The sequence below is a fragment of the Bos grunniens genome, chromosome 19, assembly GCF_055505025.1.
Source record: "Bos grunniens cultivar Pamir isolate PY7600 chromosome 19, Bosgru_T2T1.0, whole genome shotgun sequence".
Lineage (NCBI taxonomy): Eukaryota > Metazoa > Chordata > Mammalia > Artiodactyla > Bovidae > Bos > Bos grunniens.
In genome coordinates this window covers 52,591,708-52,611,897 of record NC_141183.1, presented here as the reverse complement: position 1 = coordinate 52,611,897, position 20,190 = coordinate 52,591,708, and the positions used below count along the sequence as shown (strand labels likewise).

The following is a 20,190-nucleotide window of genomic DNA, read 5'->3' as shown; positions in this document are numbered from 1 at the left end:
ATTTGCCAATATAGTTTCTCTATAGAAGTTCTCAAATGGGACGTTTTTTTTTTATAAAACAGTAGTGACTCTTGATGTTAAGTCTTTCAGAGGGTATGATCTGAATTCACAGAATAAATGGGTTCTAATTCCTGTTTTTGAGCTGAAGGAATAAAAGTACAGAAATGCCTCTACTTCATCAGTGCTATTAGTGAACAACACAGCTCTCCTGCTGCATTTCCCTCCTTTTCAGTTCACAGTGAAGTGCTTGCTTGCTTGTTAAAACAAAAAATCCCCCACTGTCCACCACAGACTTGTTATTCAGTCATATTAAGAAAGCTGTCCATATGGCCATAGGGTAATCAGGTATTGTGTTAGGGCTGAAATAACCCATGTGGTAAGATGTTACTCTTATGTTTTTACCAAGAAGTTAGCGTATTTTTTACACCCAAATTCTAATCTCAAATTGTCTTTCTTAACTCATCCCTTGCTGTATACCCAAATAACAACTATTGGCTTCATCACAAAATTAGGAAGGTTTTTTTTTTTTTTTTTTTTTAATATTTGCAGTGATTCTCAAAGTAGGTAACACAGTTCACTATCCTTATTAATCCATGCTGGTGTAGTCTTTGTCTTACCAGTGTTGTAAATCTGCTGAAAATTTCTGCCTCTACCCCCTAACTTCTCCTTCTTACCACTGTCTTTTTTTCTTGTGTGCAAACTGATAGATGGTAAACAAGAAAATGAGCAGAGGTCTCACGTCAAGATGTAGATAATAACCAGTCCTTCAGACCTGTCACAGATCTTGAATCCCTCATGAGGTTTCAAGGGGAGAGAAACACATACCTGTAGGCAAACAAACCACTCTCCAAAGTTTTGTTGGTCTTTGTACAAGCTTTAATCTCCCAAGTAATGATGATTCAAGCATGAGGTTCCAACACTCTTTTAGAGAAGCTAGTTATAAGGGGAGTTCTTTTTTAACAAATTTTTTTTGGCCCAGGTGGCATGCAGGACCCCAACCAGGGCTTGAACCCACACCACCTGGATTGGAAGCATAGAGTCTTAACCACTGGACCATCAGGCAAGACCTGGGGAATTCTTTTCTAAGAGTCTGAGTTGGTCTTGTTTGTCACACTATTCAAATCATCATTGAAACCAGCTGTATGTAATCCATGTGAATTATTTTAATAGTTAATTCAAGAAAGTCCATGGCACTATACAAAAAGCAAAATCATGAACATTAAAGCTGAGGGCAGGATTGTATGTATTATATCCACAAAGAAAAGCAATTTGTCTTTTATTCTCAATGACTGCTAATCATACTACAGAGAATAACAGTACTAAAATATTTCATCCTCAGTAAATTAGTCTTCCTTAGAAAATTCTGATTGTACAGGTAAAATATAACATTTATAGCTTTCATTTAAAAATACAAATTTTAGGAAAAAATTTAAGATTTTTAGAATGGGAATTATAAAAGTCAATGCTAAATAAAATTCTACTTTCAGGTAATGTGTATCTTAAAATATTATGAAAAATACTCTTTATTCTGAAAACAGTGTCTGGAAAGAATACCTGAATTCCTCTAAAACCAGTAGCTGTATTACCCAATTGTCATTTGGTAACATTAACAAGAAAACACATTTACAATTTAACACTGCCATCATAAGTCAAATAAGGATAGAATAAATGTTTCATATGCATTAGGCTGAACATTACATATATAATATAGGATCTTTCATTTAATATTTTGATAAACTGGACTACACACTTAACTATAATACTCTAAAACCATTTGGGAACATTTTCCTTACCTTCCAGCCCTGAAAATCCATTCTAATGTCTTTACCAGTAGTCACTGTAACCAAATAAAATTAGTGTTTTGTGGCCTTAATATTAAGTTGAAAACTTAATATATTTGAAGGTGTGATGAAGTGGCTCCATCTTTCCATTTGTTTATATGGTCCGAAATCACAGTTCTGCACAACGGACATGTTTTTTCTCTGTTAAACCATAAGGTAATACACTCTTCACAAAATATATGCTGTAAGGGAATTACGAACTTTTTATAGTTGGTAACATTTTAACTTTAAATTCATCACACTGCAGAAAAACAGTTCATTTTACAAGCAAGACAACAAAGTATAACATTCAAGAACACAGAGTGTTAGTGGCAGAGACAAGTATTCTGACTCGTCCTATCCGCCTAACCACCTTTAATAAAATACAAGTTATGTTTAGGTGATGACTTTAAGATCAAGGATAATGACTAAAAGGGGCTTCCCTGGTAAAGAATCTGCCTGCCAACGCAGGAGATGAGGGCTCAATCCCTGGTTGGGAAGATCCTCTGGAGAAGGAAATAGCAGCCCACACCTGTCTTGCCTGGGAAATCCCACAGGCAGAGGAGCCTGGCTGGCTATAGTCCACGGGGTTGCAAAAGACTCAGACACAACTTTGCAACCAGATGACAACAACATAATGACTAACAGCTTAATACAATCTTTGAGAGTTACAGGAATAACAGGAAATGGCCTTATACAATCCAGTAACATTCTGGTATTCTTAAAGACTAGTATTGTTATTAAAAATAGTGTGTTTTCCAGTCACTTTGGTATCCTGTTTGCGATCCCTTCATACACGCTTCTACATAAAAACTATTAGAACATAAGGGACAAAACTTAGCTAACCTACCAAACCCCCAATCACAAATAAGAAATTCACAGTATGTGCCCTGAATGCTAGTTTCTGCTAAACAATATACATATTTTTTCCTGAAAATTAACATAAATGTGACTTTTCCAAGTCCAGAGAAGTGCTGTATTAAGGTTGCTTAAAAATAGAGTTACCTGACAGATGAGAAGAATTGGCTTTTGAAATTCAGCTTGACATATTGAACAAATATCATCCACATCTGAACACTGTCTCTTGCTGGCAGGGACTCCGTAACTCTATATAAAGATAAGGTTCTGTTCCTTAAATACATAGGTGATAACTGTATTTCTCAAATCTCCAAGGAACTAGGCATTTGAAAACTTTCCCAAAGGATATAAACATTTCAAACCTGATCTATGTATACAGAATCATGTCTGCATCAAGGTGAACTCATTACATTATACATAAACAGAATCTTGGAAGATTGTTAGATTCATTGGATTCCCAAATAATGATAGTGCTTGAAATTCAAATGCAATGTGAAATATAAGAATTATGCAATCTATATTCATGTACTATGTGACCCAGTATTGCCAAATTGAGCCCACTTACTACCTATGACACTGGTTTAAAGTCAATGCTGAGCTTGTTTGGCTGAATGTAACTCATGTAGAGACTGCTTTAGATTTCTGTGCTCCACATTGGAGATTGATTCAATAGGTCCAGATATACCAATAAGGTAACCCAGAAATCTAATTTTTGAAAGCTTTCCACATGAGTTCAATATGAAGAAGGTTTGGGGGGGGACCACTAAACAGTGTCCTGCCACTAAATCTAAAAATAATTTTAATTATCATCTTTATCACAAAACCCAGCATTTAGTACTAGCAAAGAATGATAAAATTTTACAAAAGAACTGTAATTGCAAAACGTCACTTGAGTAGCGCTCTACTGTCAAAACTCAACACACATCTTTGAATTTCCTTTTCTGAAGTCCTAAAAAAAGTTTCTGATCTTGTTAAGATCTTATAACTTCCTTACAAATTCAGTAGAATTTAGTCATTAACGGGGTATGACAAAATGTTATAAATGAGATCATCTTTCTGTAGAAATGATGTGGAAAAGGGAGCTCAGGAAAAGAACACCCAAGTTTCAGTCATAGTCATCAGACCAAGTGTGACATGACTTAGCAACCGAGGCTATGATCTAAACTTACTTTCAAAAGTTAACAAAATCAAAGGATATAAATAGAAAATTAAAAATTTTTGAGATCAGTGATGTTAAAGATTCTAGACATAAGATACTGATGGATGATCTTGATGCCAATTTCCCTTCAGTAAATGCCATTTAGAAGAGTGCACTGCACATGGATATGCTGACAAGCTTTTAAAACAGCACTCTTGTCTGGTACAATGCAGACTCCCTTCAGGTGAAAATACCCTGATGATGATTGCCATTTCCAGGGGCAACATTAAGGAACATGAGAATCTCAAGAATAAAATAGAGTGTTGATGACTGTGATAGTCTCTTAATGCTTCCTGGAGAAAATACCAAAGGCATTTCAAGCTCTATTAGATTAATTGCTACAGCAGAAGCCTAGTACAATGTACTCAATAGCTAAATTCAAAAGCTAAAGTCTGGGTTTTATTGGTATCTTTTTAAGGAAAGAAGTCTGAATAGGATGCAGTGAAACTTGTTACTATGTTACTATCTTAGGGAAAGGGTCCTGGCCAGTTAGTTTAGTCCACTTCATTGGTAAAATCCTGTTGTTTTTTTCAAACATATATTATTAGATTGGCATTCTTGTAAGTCAGTCTCTTGAGTCCTGACCACTTAACTGTTGAAGTACCTAATGGACTCTATAACTGAGAATCAAACTCTGAAATCTGGTGATCACACTTATATACTGAGAACCTCTGAGGCTAATAAATAGCAAATGAGCCATTATCATTTGAGCTGTGACAGACACCCTTTCTCTGCAGTTTGTTACATCAGTAGAATCACTGATGTATAGTAAAGTTATAACTGACAATGGAATCTCAATTTTAAAGTTTATTGATACCGTCAAGAACTTATTTGTGCATACGGAATTCAGTATTGGGGAAATTTTTCCAGTAAGAAAATTCCAAGGGACATGATTTTTGGTAGTAAGCTTTCTTCATGTACACAATAAATTATAAACACTTTCACAGAAGCTGAATAGGAGTTAATGAAAACACACAAAGCCACTAACTGTGGATTAAAAGAGAAACAAAAGTTCATATGATTTTTGGGAAATGTTTATAAAAGGTTAAAAATAGGCGATCTGAAAGGGCAGGAGACACATTCAAATACACAATTACTTCATCAACCATTAGGTGTTGTCAATGCACAAATTAACAAACGGGTCACAGAAATAAAACCTTTATCATCATAACCTCAAGTGCCAAAGTACTAGAAGTATTTCTAAACGCATGTAAGTCTGCATTTGTAAAACTACCGAACTAAAACAATTTTATAATGAAGAAAGGTAAAAAGTTTCCTATGATAAAAAATACTTACTGGTCGTGTAACAAATATTCGCAAAACCCGTCTGAAAGTTCTCAGGTGTCCAAAAAAGTCCAGAAGCTGAAAGGGAAAATAAATCCTAATTCATTAATTCAAAGAGCCATCTCTGTTAAACTTAGAGATCAATGCTAATATCAAATACTGCTATTAACAATGCTCATTGCATACCACAACTAATCATTTCATTCTAAATATACTTAAAATCCAATTATGGGATATTTTACTCAGCTTATCAATTTCAGCCAATTCGTAACCAAAATGAAGTACATCTGAATGCCTAGAGTTACAATCTGGTCAAGACAAATATATACTTAACTAAATCAAAGGCAAGGCAATTTTACCTGGTTCACATGTCCTTAACATATTTAAAATTTCATAAAGTGACTAAGTTGAGGGGACAGGACAAGATACTCCACTAGTTTGAGAATTATGTACCTGATAGATGCTACTGATGGGGGTGGGTATGTTCTCTTCTACTCATTCTCTCTCTTAGATACTGCATGCTACTCCCCCAATAAAATCTGAGAACCACTGGATTAAGATAAAGATACCTATTTCCTTTTTTCCATTTCTAAGTAAAGAATCTGCCATTTATTTCAAACTAGTGATATGAAGATAAACTATAAAACAGTTAAAGACAAAATCAGTTACAGGTAAAATCTGTAAACATTATTACATGAATCATTATAAATGACAAAATTTATTATGTTACCTACTTTTAGTATGAGGTAGAGTAAAGCCAGCAATATCCCAAGACTCCATCTAGTTACATTACCAAACTCCCCATAGCTTATAAGGTAACGAAACCAAACTGGTATGGGAACAAAAGTTCGGTAATACTGACATAATTCTTCTAAAAGCATATACCAGTAACCCTAAAAAGGAAGAAAAAAGAAAACAGAGCCAACGAAGCTACTTATATACACAGCACAAATACTCCATATTGGACTGAGAGCATCATGAATATACGGCACAATAACACAACTATAAAATTAGTATTCATAATGATTATGAGTAACCTCCTCAACTTGGTTCTCAGATGTTACAGTCACTGGTTTGTTTTCAAAAAATTTCTAGAGTGACAGTGAAAATGTTTTATGTACAATAAAATATCTTGCTGACTACAAAAATTTAAAGTTTTAACTGAATATGAAAAACACCAAATAACTGCATATAGTCAGTTATCAATTATCAATTAATAATGCCCTGGAGGAAAACAGAAGTATAAATGTAAATATTTTCCCATATATGATGTGGGGACTGACTTTTAGATTATTCCAAAGCAAGTACTGTATAATTGATTTTATTGGAACAGATATTTTGTTTCAATAGGTCTGAGATAATATAATAATTAGGTTATTGAGCAAACTGGAAAATTATAAAAAGAATCATTTAAGACTAAATGGATGAGATGGTTGGATGGCATCACCGACTTAATGGACTTGGGTTTAGGTAGACTCCGGGAGTTGGTGATGGACAGGGAGGCCTGGTGTGCTGCAGTTCATGGGGTGGCAAAGTCAGACATGACTGAGCGACTGAACTGAACTGAAGCACTGATATGGTTTGCTAACATCTTTCCAATAAAACATAGTAGATCTTACCTTGGATTTAAAAGGCATGATCAAAGAAGGCACCAATAAAATAAGGCATTTTAAGCCCATGAAGAGGAATTTCAGAATGAAGTCTGTAATTCCAACAACCCAAAGTACTTCCCAGAAGCTTGAATAGTCCAAAGTAGGATTTAAAAAAATTAAGCTACCAAGAGAAGAAAAACACAAAACTTACTAAAAGCAACATAAAAAGATAAAAACATCAAAACTTACTAAAAGCAACATAAAAAGATAAAAGTGCTGACAGGGGTTCTAAATTTGCTACCAAATAATGTGTACAAAATATGAGTTTGACAAGTGCTAGAGTTTATGTAAAAAGATTATTTTGGTTATTTTAAACAGACTTTTTAAATGTTTTCATTTCAAATCTTTCCTCAAAGAAAACGAAGAGTCTTCCTAACTTGTCATGATGGATATCCTCTAGCCTGTAATCTAAAAAATTCACAAATGATAGATATATGTCATTCTCTCCTTAACCAACTCCAGTCAGGATTCTCATCCCTCCTTTCCAGTGAACTGCTTCTGTCAAGATCATCAACTCCCTCCCTCTTGCTAAATTTGAAGGTCACTTTTCCCATCTTCCCTCCTTGAAATATTTTCTGCGTGGACTTCTGACACCACTCTCTTCAAGTTGCTCTCATATGGTCTAGTTGTTCTTAATGATTGCTTCTTAAGTCTACTTCGCTGCTACTCCTCTGGCTAATCGTGGGCATTGTCCAGTCCTAGGCCTTCTTCTCGGTCTATACTTTCTTTCCCAGGTTTGTCTTGTCAAGTTCCATGTTTTTAAAATATCCACCATGTGCTGATAACACCAAAATTTACAGCTCTAACCTCCACTCTGAGCTTATGACAAATAACTATAATCATTTTAACAGTTCTACATGGCCTCTCAAACTTAACACGTTCAAAACAAAATTACTGATTTTCCTTCAAAACCACTTCCTTCCCCAGTCTTTCCTAGCCTAGTAAATGGCACCACCATCCAGCCAGTTGCTTAGGACTAAAAAACCCAGGCATCACCCTTGATTCTTCCCCTCACCCACCCACCCAATCCAATCTGAGTGGTATCAGCTACACCTACAAACTATATCCCAGATTTGTCCACATCTCTCCAATACCACTGAAACCCAGATTTCTAGTTATCTGATTAAAGCTGAAAATTCAGAACACTTCCATCTGACTTGGAAACTGATCAACTACTGTTCTTTAGCAAGTTTTCTTCTAGAAACAAATATCAAGTGTTCTCATCACATATACACACAAGAAGGTAACTAAGGGAGGTGATGGATATGTTAACTTGATTGTGGTAATCACTTCACAATGTATATATATATCAAAACATGTTGTATATTTTAAATATATACAATTTTTGTCAAAAGGTCACCAACAACAATCTAATGGTATTTAGTAACTATTGATTATATAAGTAAAAATTTTAGTATCAAAAGTTATTTATTGAGCACTTGCTACGAGGCAAGGCACTGGGTATAAAACATGAATAAATCACTTTAAGCTCACTAACCTGGAACTAGACAAATACGTAAAAATTGAACTCCAAAAGTAAGTATGTACAAGTAAAACTTTACAAAGTGCTATGGAATATATGATTATATAAAAATATGTGATTGTGCACTTGGGCCTCTAATTACCTGTAATAAAGTGACTGAGAATGAAAGGTGTAATATAAAAGAACAGAAGATCCTGCTAAGAATACCAGTAACCAAGCACACTGAATCTTTGAGCACCTTTCCTGAAAAATAAATAATTTTATAATTCATTACTTTGAATTATGCCAGAATTTTAAATATCATTTAACTATTTTACTTTAATGACTAATTAACTTAAAATGTTTTAATAGATTAATTTATCTTAATAAAATATAGATTATTTGTTAAATTGTACATATCATTCTATTTTATATAGCTTTAATGAACAAAACAACACAAATTTAAACAGATTTTTAAAATACAAGCTTCCTCATTGTGTAACAACATTACCTATGTTTCAAAGCCAAATCTTCTACAAACTGACATAAAGAACCCACCTAAATGAAAACTTTACTTCTGTAGCTCCCTATATTTGCCTTCCTAACAAAACAGGCGTGCAGAAAATGCATTAAGTTATCAGGGTTTATAATTTTAAAAATTCTCCTACAATTCAGTAAGAATTTGTTTTTAATCTGTTTTATAATTAAGTTTTAATTACTAGTTTAATTAAAAGTTTTACTAGTTTTAAACCCTAAATTAAACTTTTATGGTTTGATAGGGTGTAACTACAAATTTTCAGGTCAAAATATATGATTCTTTACACAGATATAACCCTTTAAAAGTTGCTTGAGGATGAAATTTTATAAACTAATCCCGTTTTTGCAATAATTTACAAGAATAGGACTGTGACTATAATTAAGAAAAAACTTCTTGGGTTTAGTTTTCTTTAAATAAGAGAAACCTAAATAATTCAATACCCATTTGTTCAATGTACACTTTTAAGTATTTTAAATCTTCGAGTACAATGGCTGAAGTTTTAAATAATGGTCATATTACTTAGTATAGTCAAATTAACTTAAAACATGAAGGCACTTGACAAATCAGACCATATGGTGATCTGTCTAGGTTTTAATCCTTCTGTCTAGCTTTTATCAGGAACCCAACATACAAAGAAAATACGGTGAAACAATTCAGTATTAGGACAAATCATTTATGCCAGGTCATTTAGATAACAACATTTAATATGGATGTTACATTATACCTATTTAAATTTATCAAATAAACTATCTTAATTCCTATTTCTCTCAAAATGAGCATATAATTCTACAGGGAAAAACATTTAATGATTTTTTAGTTGCTGGTTGTACTTACTCTTAGAAAAACCTGATTTACAATGCTTTTGTTTGCATATATAAAAGTTGTAAGCAGCCCAATTCCAAGAGAAATTCCTGTTAGAAAATAAGGTCCAGTTAATTGAAATTTTAAAAAAAAGAGCTAACATAATGACATGATTTTAAAGGAAGCATACACAATTTTAAAAGCTAACAGAAAATAAGAAACTGAAATGCATGAAGTAGGTTACCAATAGAGAATTAGCTGAATATAGCAATGAAACAACTCAGTGCTTTTATCATACCCTACCTGTTGTATGCTGCATAACAAGTTTGACACCCAGAATCAAAATATATGGAAGACTCTTCTGCAACCACTTGAAGAGATACCGGAATTCTGAGAAGGAGCTGCTACCATGATCTCCATACTCCATGTCGCTATCATCAGGTTGCCTGGCTTCATTGTGGGTATGACTCCGTAAGCGACTATGGGTACATCCGTGGGTACAGCTGTGGACACCTGACCTTGTATTTCTGGAGTTTGGATTTTCAGCACATTCTTTAGGTAGGGAGCTTATCGGGATATGAACATCTCCAGAATAAAGACAGGAAGCTTCTCCTGTCAGTCTTGCTTGGACACTCTGGGAGGCTGAGGCATCCTCACTGCCTGCAGCTCCTGAAGGGCTGTGCAGTTGACTACAGTTGGCTTGCATGGCCCTTGAATACTTGTTCTGTGATTTCTTTGCTTCACGGCTCTGTCTCCTAAAAATCAAAGAGCAGAAACTATTCTAAGTGAACGGTTAAGTACAGGCAATATGTGGCTCACTAGGAATTGGTTATTCGCTAAAGGAGAGGCTGGTAATCACAGCAGATGAGTTATTTTCAGGTTATCTAGCACTCCTCACTAGACGACTCCTTCCTCCCCACTGACGCGAAGGCGCTGCTACCCTGTGCAAACCATCTTTCAGGGAACATCTGCCACGGAAAAAGTTGCCCTTCAGATGCCTCCAGTTCTCTGACAGAAGAACTGGCAAAATACTCAAAGTATGGGTGCCCAGCAGATGTTGACAGTACTAATAGTACTCATTCATACTAGAACACCCAGTGCATTTACTCGGCTCAACTAGAAGAGTGAATCTGTTTTTTTAATGCCTACAAAGGCTAAGAAGAAAACATCAAATCTTAACTCCGTATTAAGCAACATCATGCGTAACTGATACTAATAATAAACATTTCATTTAGGCGACCTACAAATTTCCTTTTATGCTGAAACAGCTTTCCCGAAGCTAATAAGTTTCCAATAATAATTAACACCAAGAAATATTATCCTTCCCTGCCACCCTCAAAAATATCTTTAAGACTTTGGGAGTCACCGTGTAATTGCTAAACGACTATTCTGAATAAGGATAATTACGTAGTCTGCACATTAAAAATGCGACTCTGGAGGGGTGGGAAATCCGGCAAGAAAACATCGGCATCCAAAGATCCCTAAATGACGAGTGTGGGTGGCCATCAGAATCCAGTTGAAAAGCAGAGCTTTTCTGCCGTTTCCGTAGGAGGAAGCTGGGGTTAACGTCAGGGCAAGTTTTGTGTCATTCTATTTCATTTCTAGGTCTGAAAAACAATTTTTTTTCAGTGACTGTTGGGCGGTTTGGTTTTTAGTGCTCTTCACCAAAGGCTTTCACCGATGCTCCAACGCCACGACTGCCATTTACTTCCTCCAATCTCTGGATACACCGACGCCGGATGGGTCAGTTTCAGCGTCTTTTTCCATAAATAAAACCCGAGAACCTTCCCACTTTCCTTCAAGCATGAAGCAAGAAAGGGGACAGAAAGGGAAGAAAAGTAAAATGCAAACGGCTCTTCCGGAATCTCCAGGATAGACTTTTCCACCCACGTTCGAGCTTCGAGTGCCTCTGTTATTCTCCCCAGAGCCCATTTCGCCGCGGCCCCTCGCCTCCTTCGCCCGCTTCCCCCAGGCCTGACCTCTCATGACGATGAGCGGACCGAGGCCCAGGCAGCGACGGCAGGAACAGCGAGAAACGCCGTCTCGAGGCCTTCGGTCAGAGCCATCACCTTCAGACCCCGTCGCCGGCAACTCTGGCCCAGCTCGGCGACGGCGCGCGCGCTCCCGGACGTCCTCACGTGCGCGCGCCCCGCCCCCGCGCGACGCGCCGAGGGCCAGGCTGCGACGGCGGGGCGGGGCGGAGGCCGCCGGTGGGTGTGGGCTGTGAAGAGAGGCGTGCGGCGGAGGACCGGCCGCGGGCGTCGGCGTTAAACAATCAGCGTACGTGCGTCTGTTTGGGGCCTCCAGAACCTGCCCTCGAGGGAGGAGCCTGCAGTTGGGGGCGGACCTAGTCCCGCCCCGGCTCTCCCTGCCTCTGGAGGCTGCCCTGCCCTTTGGTCGCTTGGCTCGCGTCCGGCGACGCGTGAGGGGGAAGAGCCACGTTGGCGAGGGTCGGCGCGCCCCTGAGGGCGGGACGGGGCGGGAGCGTTCTGGTGTCGGCCACCTCAGCTGACCCACTTGTGAAGTTGTAACTGAACTGGGTTTTTGTTACATTCCTAAAGTTGCTCTGTGAGAACGAGGCCCTGGCGAAACCTGAGGAGATCAGGAGCAGAGAGAAGTAGGGGATGGTTTGGGAGAGAACGGGGTGGTGTAAGTATCAATAGAAATTAAGAGTTTAAAAACCCAGTGGGGTGTAGAGAACGCTGTACTATCTTCGCGGTAATTGTTAACCTAAAACTGTTCTAAAATAAAAGATTTATTAAGGAAAACTTTAAACAAAAGAAACACAAAAATCCTTGCCTCTTGTTCCCGAGCCAAAATATATCATAAATGATATTTAATTGTATTCTATGAATCTGCCCCATTCGCGACAACTACCAATAGTACTTTGAACCTTAAGTTTTTTATCTTTAATTTCTAGAAGTTGACGTCAAGTAAATCTTGGTGGTCTTTCTATAGGTCTTGAAATTAAATATTCCATGCCGCTGGTGAGCTGTTCAGTCTTTCCTCACTAGAGGATAAATTTCATACATATGCGCACATGTCATGAATTGAAAATCTAGTGGGAAAAGTGATACTTTTTTTTTTTTTAATTTGGTCTCGATTTAAATGGGGACTTCCCTGGTGGCTCAGACGGTAGAGGATCTGTCGACAATGTGGGAGACCCGGGTTCGATCCGGGTCGGGAAGATCCCCTGGAGAAGGAAATGACAACCCACTCCAGTACTCTTGCCTGGAGAAATCCATGGATGGATGAGCCTGATGGGCTACAGTCCATGGGGCCGCGAAGAGTCGGACACGACTGAGCGACTTCACTTTCACTTTTCTGCTTTAAAACCATTTAAAACTATTCACAACATGGGTCAGAGGATAAAGAATCTGCCTGCAGTGGAAGAGACCCAGGTTGGATTCCTGGGTAGGGAAGATTCCCTGGAAAAGGGAATGGCCACCCACTCCAGAATTCTTGCCTGGGAAATCCCATGGACAGAGGAGCCTGGTGGGCTGCAGTCCATGGGGTGGCAGAGAGTCTGACAGGACTGAACCACTAACACAAACAGCTTACACAACAGCTTTGCCCAAGTTAGTTTGATGGCGTGTGTGCACCTTATTTCCTCGTGTATCAGAGTACAATTGAACTCACTATTTAACCTGAATTAACCACTTTGAGGATATTCTTAAATCAGATTATTTTTATTACCAAACCATTTCTTTTGGTTAAAAAGGCATTCCCCCTCCTTCCCACAACAGGTGTTAGATCTACTTCCCATTGTCAATTAAGATATTGCTAGATATTTTTGTTTGTTTTGGTTTTTGTTTTCTGTTTGTTTTTTGATATATGGCTCCATGAACTTCACAAAGTCTTCATGACAAATTAGGTTCCTTTGTCAGAAAGTCTTAATCTGTTTGGGTTGCAGTAAGAATATGGCCTGGATGGCTTATAAACAACAAATTTATTTCTCACAGCTCAAGAGGCTGGGAAGTTCAAGATCAAGGTGTGAGCAGATTTGATGTCTGGTGAGTTCCTGCTTCCTGGATTATAGATAGTTTTGTCTCTGGCTGTGTCCTCACATGGTGGGAAGGTGGTAGAGCTTTGGAAACTCTTTTATAAGGGCACTAATGACCTTCGTGAGAGCCCTTTCTTAATGCTCTAATTATCTACTGCCACCTCTTTATACTTTGCCAACAAAGGTCCGTCTAGTCAAGGCTATGGTTTTTCCTGTGGTCATGTATGGATGTTAGAGTTGGACTGTGAAGAAAGCTGAGTGCCGAAGAATTGATGCTTTTAAACTGTGGTGTTGGAGAAGACTCTTGAGAGTCCCTTGGACTGCAAGGAGATCCAACCAGTCCATTCTAAAGGAGATCAGTCCTGGGTGTTCTTTGGAAGGAATGATGCTAAAGCTGAAACTCCAGTACTTGGGCCACCTCATGTGAAGAGTTGACTCATTGGAAAAGACTCTGATGCTGGGAGGGATTGGGGGCAGGAGGAGAAGGGGCCGACAGGGGATGAGATGGCTGGATGGCATCACTGACTCAATGGACGTGAGTTTGAGTGAACTCTGGAAGTTGGTGATGAACAGGGAGGCCTGGGGTGCTGCAATTCATGGGGTCTCGAAGATTCGGACACGACTGAGCGACTGAACTGAACTGAACTGAGCCTCTTTATACTATCACACTGTCGAGGTTTCAACATAGGAATTTTGTGGGGGACACAAGAATTAGGTATGTAGCAAAGGCTGAAGCCAAGCTCTGGGTTATAATGAATTTTTAAGGAAACTTATTTATGTAGTATATTATATCATTCCTACTACACCATGGATATTTTTATTTTAAACTTTAACATTTATGAGAATTTAGGAAACAGAAAAAATAGACTCACATAATCCAGCTACCACCACAATGAGGCATCAGTATGTTTTAGTACACTGATAATTTTAGTACATTTGCAAATTTAGTACATTTATATACCTTAATATAATGTTTAAATTCTCATTTTAACATATTTATAATTTATTGAAGGTATGCTAGTTCATATTGAAAGTTTTGGTATACTTGAAACTGCATTCCACTCGACTGAAAAGTAACATTTGAAGAAGAGTACTGAGTTAATGACAAGATTTGACAGTGACAGACTTATCTGATAAATTTTCTTTCCACTGTCATCTAGAATGTTGGAAATGGATGTTTTAATTGATAAACTCAAAAACATTTGTTGAGTACTTACTGTCAAAAATTATAGTAGATTGTTGGAGATCTAGACATTAAAAAAGACATAATCCCCATCCCACAGTGAAATATGTGGTTAGACAGGTCTTCAAGCAAGTAATTATAGTATATTGGAATAAACACTATAATTGAAGGTTGTGTGAGGTGCAGTGGATGCAAGAAGTGGGAGCGTTTAACTTTGCCAGGCAAGAAATGCCTTATTAAATCTGTGATATTTAAGATGAACATTGGACTTTCCTGGCAATCCAGTGGTTAAGACTCTGCACTTCCATTGCAGGGGCCATGGGTTCATCCCCTGGTCAGGGAACTAAGATCCCATATGCTGCATTGTGTGGCCAAAGACAAAAAAGTTGCATGTTGAAGATTAAGTTGAAGTTTACCAGGATGTAAGTAGTAATAGGACATTGCAGATGAAAGCAGTATGTGTAATGTCATGGTATTGTAATTGCACAGAAATTGAGGGACTTAGTTTTTTTGTTTCTGAAAGAGTAGGGTGCATATGAGGGAAGAGTAAGAGTAAATAGGGGCTAGAAAATGAAAGATTTTGTGGGTCTCATTTAGGAATTTATTTTAGTTTATTCACATGGCGAAAGAGAAGCTATTAAGTTTCAAGCAGCAGAATTATGTGGCCATATTTGTATTTTTCCAGAAAATTCTCATGCTAGTAACTTACAGCAATGCAAGCTCAATTGGGAGACTGTTACAAGTAGTAGAGTAGGACATGAGAAGGTCTTGAACTTCTCAGCGAAGTGGGATTCTAGAGGAAGAATGAGTATGGAGAGAGGAGATAAGAGTCAATCGGATTAAGGGTGGTAGATAGTTACACTTCTCTTCTCGAGCTAGTTTTCCATACCTGCTGCTGCTGCTGCTGCTAAGTCGCTTCAGTCGTGTCTGACTCTGTGCAACCCCATAGACGGCAGCCCACCAGGCTCCCCTGTCCCTGGGATGCTCCAGGCAAGAACACTGGAGTGGGTTGCCATTTCCTTTTCCAATGTATGAAAGTGAAAGTGAAGTCGCTCAGCAGTGTCCGACTCTTCGTGACTCCATGGAATGCAGCCCACCAGGCTCCTCCATCCATGGGATTTTCCAGGCAAGAGTACTGGAGTGGGGTGCCATTGTCTTCTCCGGTTTCCATTCCTACCAGCACCCATATCCTTGGGTAGGCTTTTTCCAGGCTAACTCATGCAACTTACTCTGGCTTCTGAGATACTGGGACGAAAGCAATTATAATTTAGCAGAGGCTTGCAAAACATTTGCATGTTGGGACTTGCCCTCTTATTGCTGGCAACTCTTCTATCACCATGTACTCAAATTAGGGCTAGCCTCCTAGAAGATGAAGGGCTACTTGAAGAGAGTCCACAGGTGTCTTAACCATCTTGGCCTCCTCAGTTGTGGCCCCAGACACATGTGTGAGACCATCCTAGACCATCTAACTCCAACTAAGATGATTCAGACCAGAATAATTAGCCAATCAACCCACAGAATCACAGGAAATAATAAATATTTTGCTTTAAGCCTCCAGATTCAGAGCAGTTTCTTTCATAATAAGAGCTAACTGATACCCTAAGTGACCAAGTAGATGTGAAGTGGGAAAGAAGTGTAAGATGAATCCCCAGTTTGTTCCTTGGGTGGATGGATAAATCAGTTGGAACGCTATAAATATGAGAACAAGTATAAATATTAGAATGAGTCATAGATCATAGGAAATGCATTTTTTATAAAAGGCCCAAGTTTGGAGGGATAACAATACCTTCAGCTTTGGAGGTACTCAATCTTAGGAGTCCATGGGACATACAGGTGAAGATATCCAATTGGCAGTTGAATATAAAGATCTGGAGATAGAAAATTTGGAGTAAAAGCTGTAGCTATGAATAACATTACTTATTCTCATTTATTAGTTTTTAGAACTCTTTTCCTTGGTATTTTAGACAGTGTTGTCTACAAATAGAGACAACCTCTTCCTTTTCAGTCTGTGTGTCTTTCTTTATCATTTTTGCTGTAACTTTCATCACATGTTGAATAGGAAGGGTTCATGAATATTCATTGCAATATTCATTGGAAGAACTGATGCTGAAGCTGAAACCCTGGTACTTTGGCCACCTGATACAAAGAACTGACTCATTGGAAAAGACCCTGATCTGGGGAAAGATTGAAAACAGGAGGAGAAGGGGATGACAGAGGATGAGATGGTTGGATGGCATCATTGACTCTATGGACATGAGTTTGAATAAACTCTCAGAGTTGGCGATGGACAGGGAGGCCTGGCGTGCTGCAGTCCATGGGGTCACAAAGGACTGGACACAACTGAGTGACTGAACTGAATTGACGAAGAGTTAGAGTAGACATCCTTGCCTTGTTCTTGATTTTAGAGGGAAGGCATTCAGTCTTTCACTATTATGTTAGCTGTCAGTTCACTTTAGTCGCTCAGTCATGTCCGACTCTTTGCGACCCCATAAATTGCAGCACGCCAGGCCTCCCTGTCCATCACCAACTCCTGGAGTTCACTCAAACTCATGTCCATTGAGTCAGTGATGCCATCCAGCCATCTCATCCTCTGTTGTCTCCTTCTCCTCCTGCCCCCAGTCCCTCCCAGAGTCTTTTCCAATGAGTCAGTTCTTCACATGAGGTGGCCAAAGTACTGGAATTTCAGCTTTAGCATCACTCTTTCCAAAGAACACCCAGGACTGATCTTCTTTAGAATGGACTGGTTGGATCTCCTTGCAGTCCAAGGGACTCTCAAGAGTCTTCTCCAACACCACAGTTCAAAAGCATCAATTCTTCGGCACTCAGCTTTCTTCACAGTCCAACTCTCACATCCATACATGACTACTGGAAAAACCATAGCCTTGACTAAACAGGCCTTTGTTGGCAAAGTAATGTCTCTGCTTTTGAATATGCTATCTAGGCTGGTTGTAACTTTGCTTCCAAGGAGTAAGCGTCTTTTAATTTCATGGCTGCAATCACCATCTGCAGTGATTTTGGAGCCCAAAAAAATAAAATCTGACACTGTTTCCACTGTTTCCCCATTCTTTTGTACATATTAATACCATTTTTCAGGTTCGATGAGTTCCCTTATTTTCCTAGTTTAGTAAGAATTTTTATCCTGAATAGATACTGAATTTTGTCAAATGCTTTCCCACCTTTATTGAGAAATCATCTGGTTTTTCTTCTTTAGTCTGTTAATATGGTAGATTATGTCAACTAATTTTTTTCTTTTTGGCTCTGTCACGTGGCTTGCAAGATCTTAGTTCCCTGACTAGGGCTTAAACCCGGCCATGGCAAAGAAAAGGTCAAGTTCTAACCACTGGACCACCAGGACCACCAACTGATTTTTAAATGTTGAACCAGACCCTTCATTTCCAGGATAAACCCCACTAGGTTGAAGTGTGTTATTATTTTTTTTTACATGTTGCATTCCATTTGCTAATATTTTGTGGTGTGTTTTTGCATGTATGTTTATAGGAGATACTGCTTTTCTAATGTCTTTATCTGGCTTTGGTAATGAGGTCATGCTGTTTGATTTGGAGATGTCTCCTGTTCTATTCTCAGAAAAGATTGTATGGAATTAGTATTATTTCTTTGTCAATGATTTGGTAGAATTTGCCAGTGAAGTCAGCTAGCCTAAAATTTTCTTTATGGAATGATTTTTAAACTACAAATTTAATTTCTTTAATAGATATAGAATTGTTCATGTTATATATTTCTTTTTGAGTGAGCTTTGCTAGTTTGTACCTATGAATGAACTGGTGTAAAATTGTTTGTAATATTCCCTTATTATCTTTTAAATATTTGTAGTGTCTGTAATTATATTAGCTTTCATTCCTGAGTTTGGTAATGTGTCTGCTTTGTTTTTTTTGGGGGGGGGAGCAGTATAGGTAGAAGTTTATAGATTTTATTGATAAATTACACAAATTTATTTTGGTTTTATTTACTTTTCTCTGTTGTTTTCCTGTTTTAATGTTATTGATTTCTGCTCTTTATTATTTTCTTTCTTCTGTTTGGTTCAGATTTAATTTGCTCTCTTTTATCTGGATTATAAAGGCGAAAGTTTAGATCATTCGAGATCTTTATTTTTTTCCAATTTAAGCATATGATTTTATACATTTCCTTCTAAGCACTAGTTTGGCTGAATTGCATGAATTTTGATTTGTTTTATTTTTATTTTAACTCAGTTCAAAATATTCTAATTTCCCTTATGACTTCTTTGATCCCTATGGTTTCTTTAAAAGTGTGTTGTTTAATTTCCAAATATTTGTGACTTTTCCAGATATCTATTATTGGTCTCTAATTTAATTCTGCTGTAGTCAGAGAGCATGCCCTTCATGATTTCAATTCTTTGAAATTTGTATTATGACCTAGCATATCATATGTCTCGATGAATACTCCAGGTGCACTTGAAAAGAATTAGTATTTTGCTGTTCTTGGGTAGACTGTTCTGTAAATACCTTATTACGTCAAAGTTGGTTGATAGTGTTGTTTAGGTCTTCTCAATTTTTGGTGATTTTCTATTCTAACCATTGCTAAGAGAAATATTGAAGTCTCCAAGAATAATTAGGAATTTATAATAGCTGTGTGAATAAGAAATATATATTTGGTCTCTGCCCCCGCTTTCTAACACAAAGCTTCTAAAACCCTTGTAATTTCCTAAGCAGTGGAGGTGATAGGAGCATCTTACATAGAGGTCCTAAACCCCCTGGAATGTTCTGAGTGACAGGAGCTGCTTTTGTTCTAAGGAGTTGATCTTGGTGGGCTTCTGGAGAGCTTCAGGATGGGAGCTGGTCACCAGAAATACCAAGCCGTGACATAAAGCTTGGAATTTTCAAGCCTGCCCTCCATCTTCAGGAGAAGGGAGAGGGAATGGAGACTGAGGTAATGATTGATCCTACCTATATAATGAAGCTTCAATAAAAATCCCTAAACTATGGGGTTTACAGAGCTTCTAACTGGTAACACTTGCACGCCAGGGCATAGGTATATTCCAGCTTTATGGGGGCAGATGCTTCTACACATGGAACCCTGGTAGACTTTACACTGTGTAACTGTTGATCTATATCCTTTACAATACCTTTTATAAAAAACCAGTCACCATAAGTAAATATTTTCATGAGTTTTATGAGCCATTCTACAAATTATTAAGCCTGAGGGAATGGTTATGGAAAGCCCCGACTTTGTAGCCAAGGTATAAAAATGTGGATACCCTAGGGACCCATTACTTGTGAGTGACATCTAAATTAAGGACAGTTTTGTGGGACGGAGCCCTTAAGTCTGTGGAGTCTGACCCTACCCAGAGTAGAACTGAATTAAAGTATAGGGCATCCACTTGCTATCCAGAGAGTTGAAAAATTAGTTGATTTG

The 20,190-nt window shown here is 38.0% G+C and overlaps 2 protein-coding genes across 2 annotated transcripts in view; one reads left to right on the top strand and one right to left on the bottom strand.

The window, feature by feature from the left end:
• Positions 1-1,143: 1,143 nt before the first annotated feature.
• Positions 1,144-11,724, bottom strand: RNFT1 (ring finger protein, transmembrane 1). The gene is made up of 9 exons (XM_086360590.1): positions 11,593-11,724; positions 9,917-10,368; positions 9,647-9,723; positions 8,438-8,538; positions 6,780-6,933; positions 5,895-6,053; positions 5,173-5,238; positions 2,826-2,927; positions 1,144-2,023 (listed from the first exon to the last, which is right to left on the bottom strand). The coding sequence occupies exons 2-9, from the start codon at positions 10,317-10,319 to the stop codon at positions 1,889-1,891; spliced, it is 1,197 nt and encodes a 398-aa protein (XP_086216716.1). The 5' UTR covers positions 10,320-10,368; positions 11,593-11,724; the 3' UTR covers positions 1,144-1,888.
• The window catches only part of LOC147352657 (uncharacterized), a 48,317-nt gene continuing 39,225 nt past the window's right edge, over positions 11,099-20,190 (top strand). Inside the window, exons 1-4 of the mRNA XM_086361034.1 lie at positions 11,099-11,158; positions 11,269-11,356; positions 11,609-12,262; positions 13,576-13,626. Coding sequence (XP_086217160.1) covers positions 11,099-11,158; positions 11,269-11,356; positions 11,609-11,964 — 504 coding nt within the window. The 3' untranslated portion in view covers positions 11,965-12,262; positions 13,576-13,626. The remainder of the gene's footprint in view (positions 11,159-11,268; positions 11,357-11,608; positions 12,263-13,575; positions 13,627-20,190) is intronic.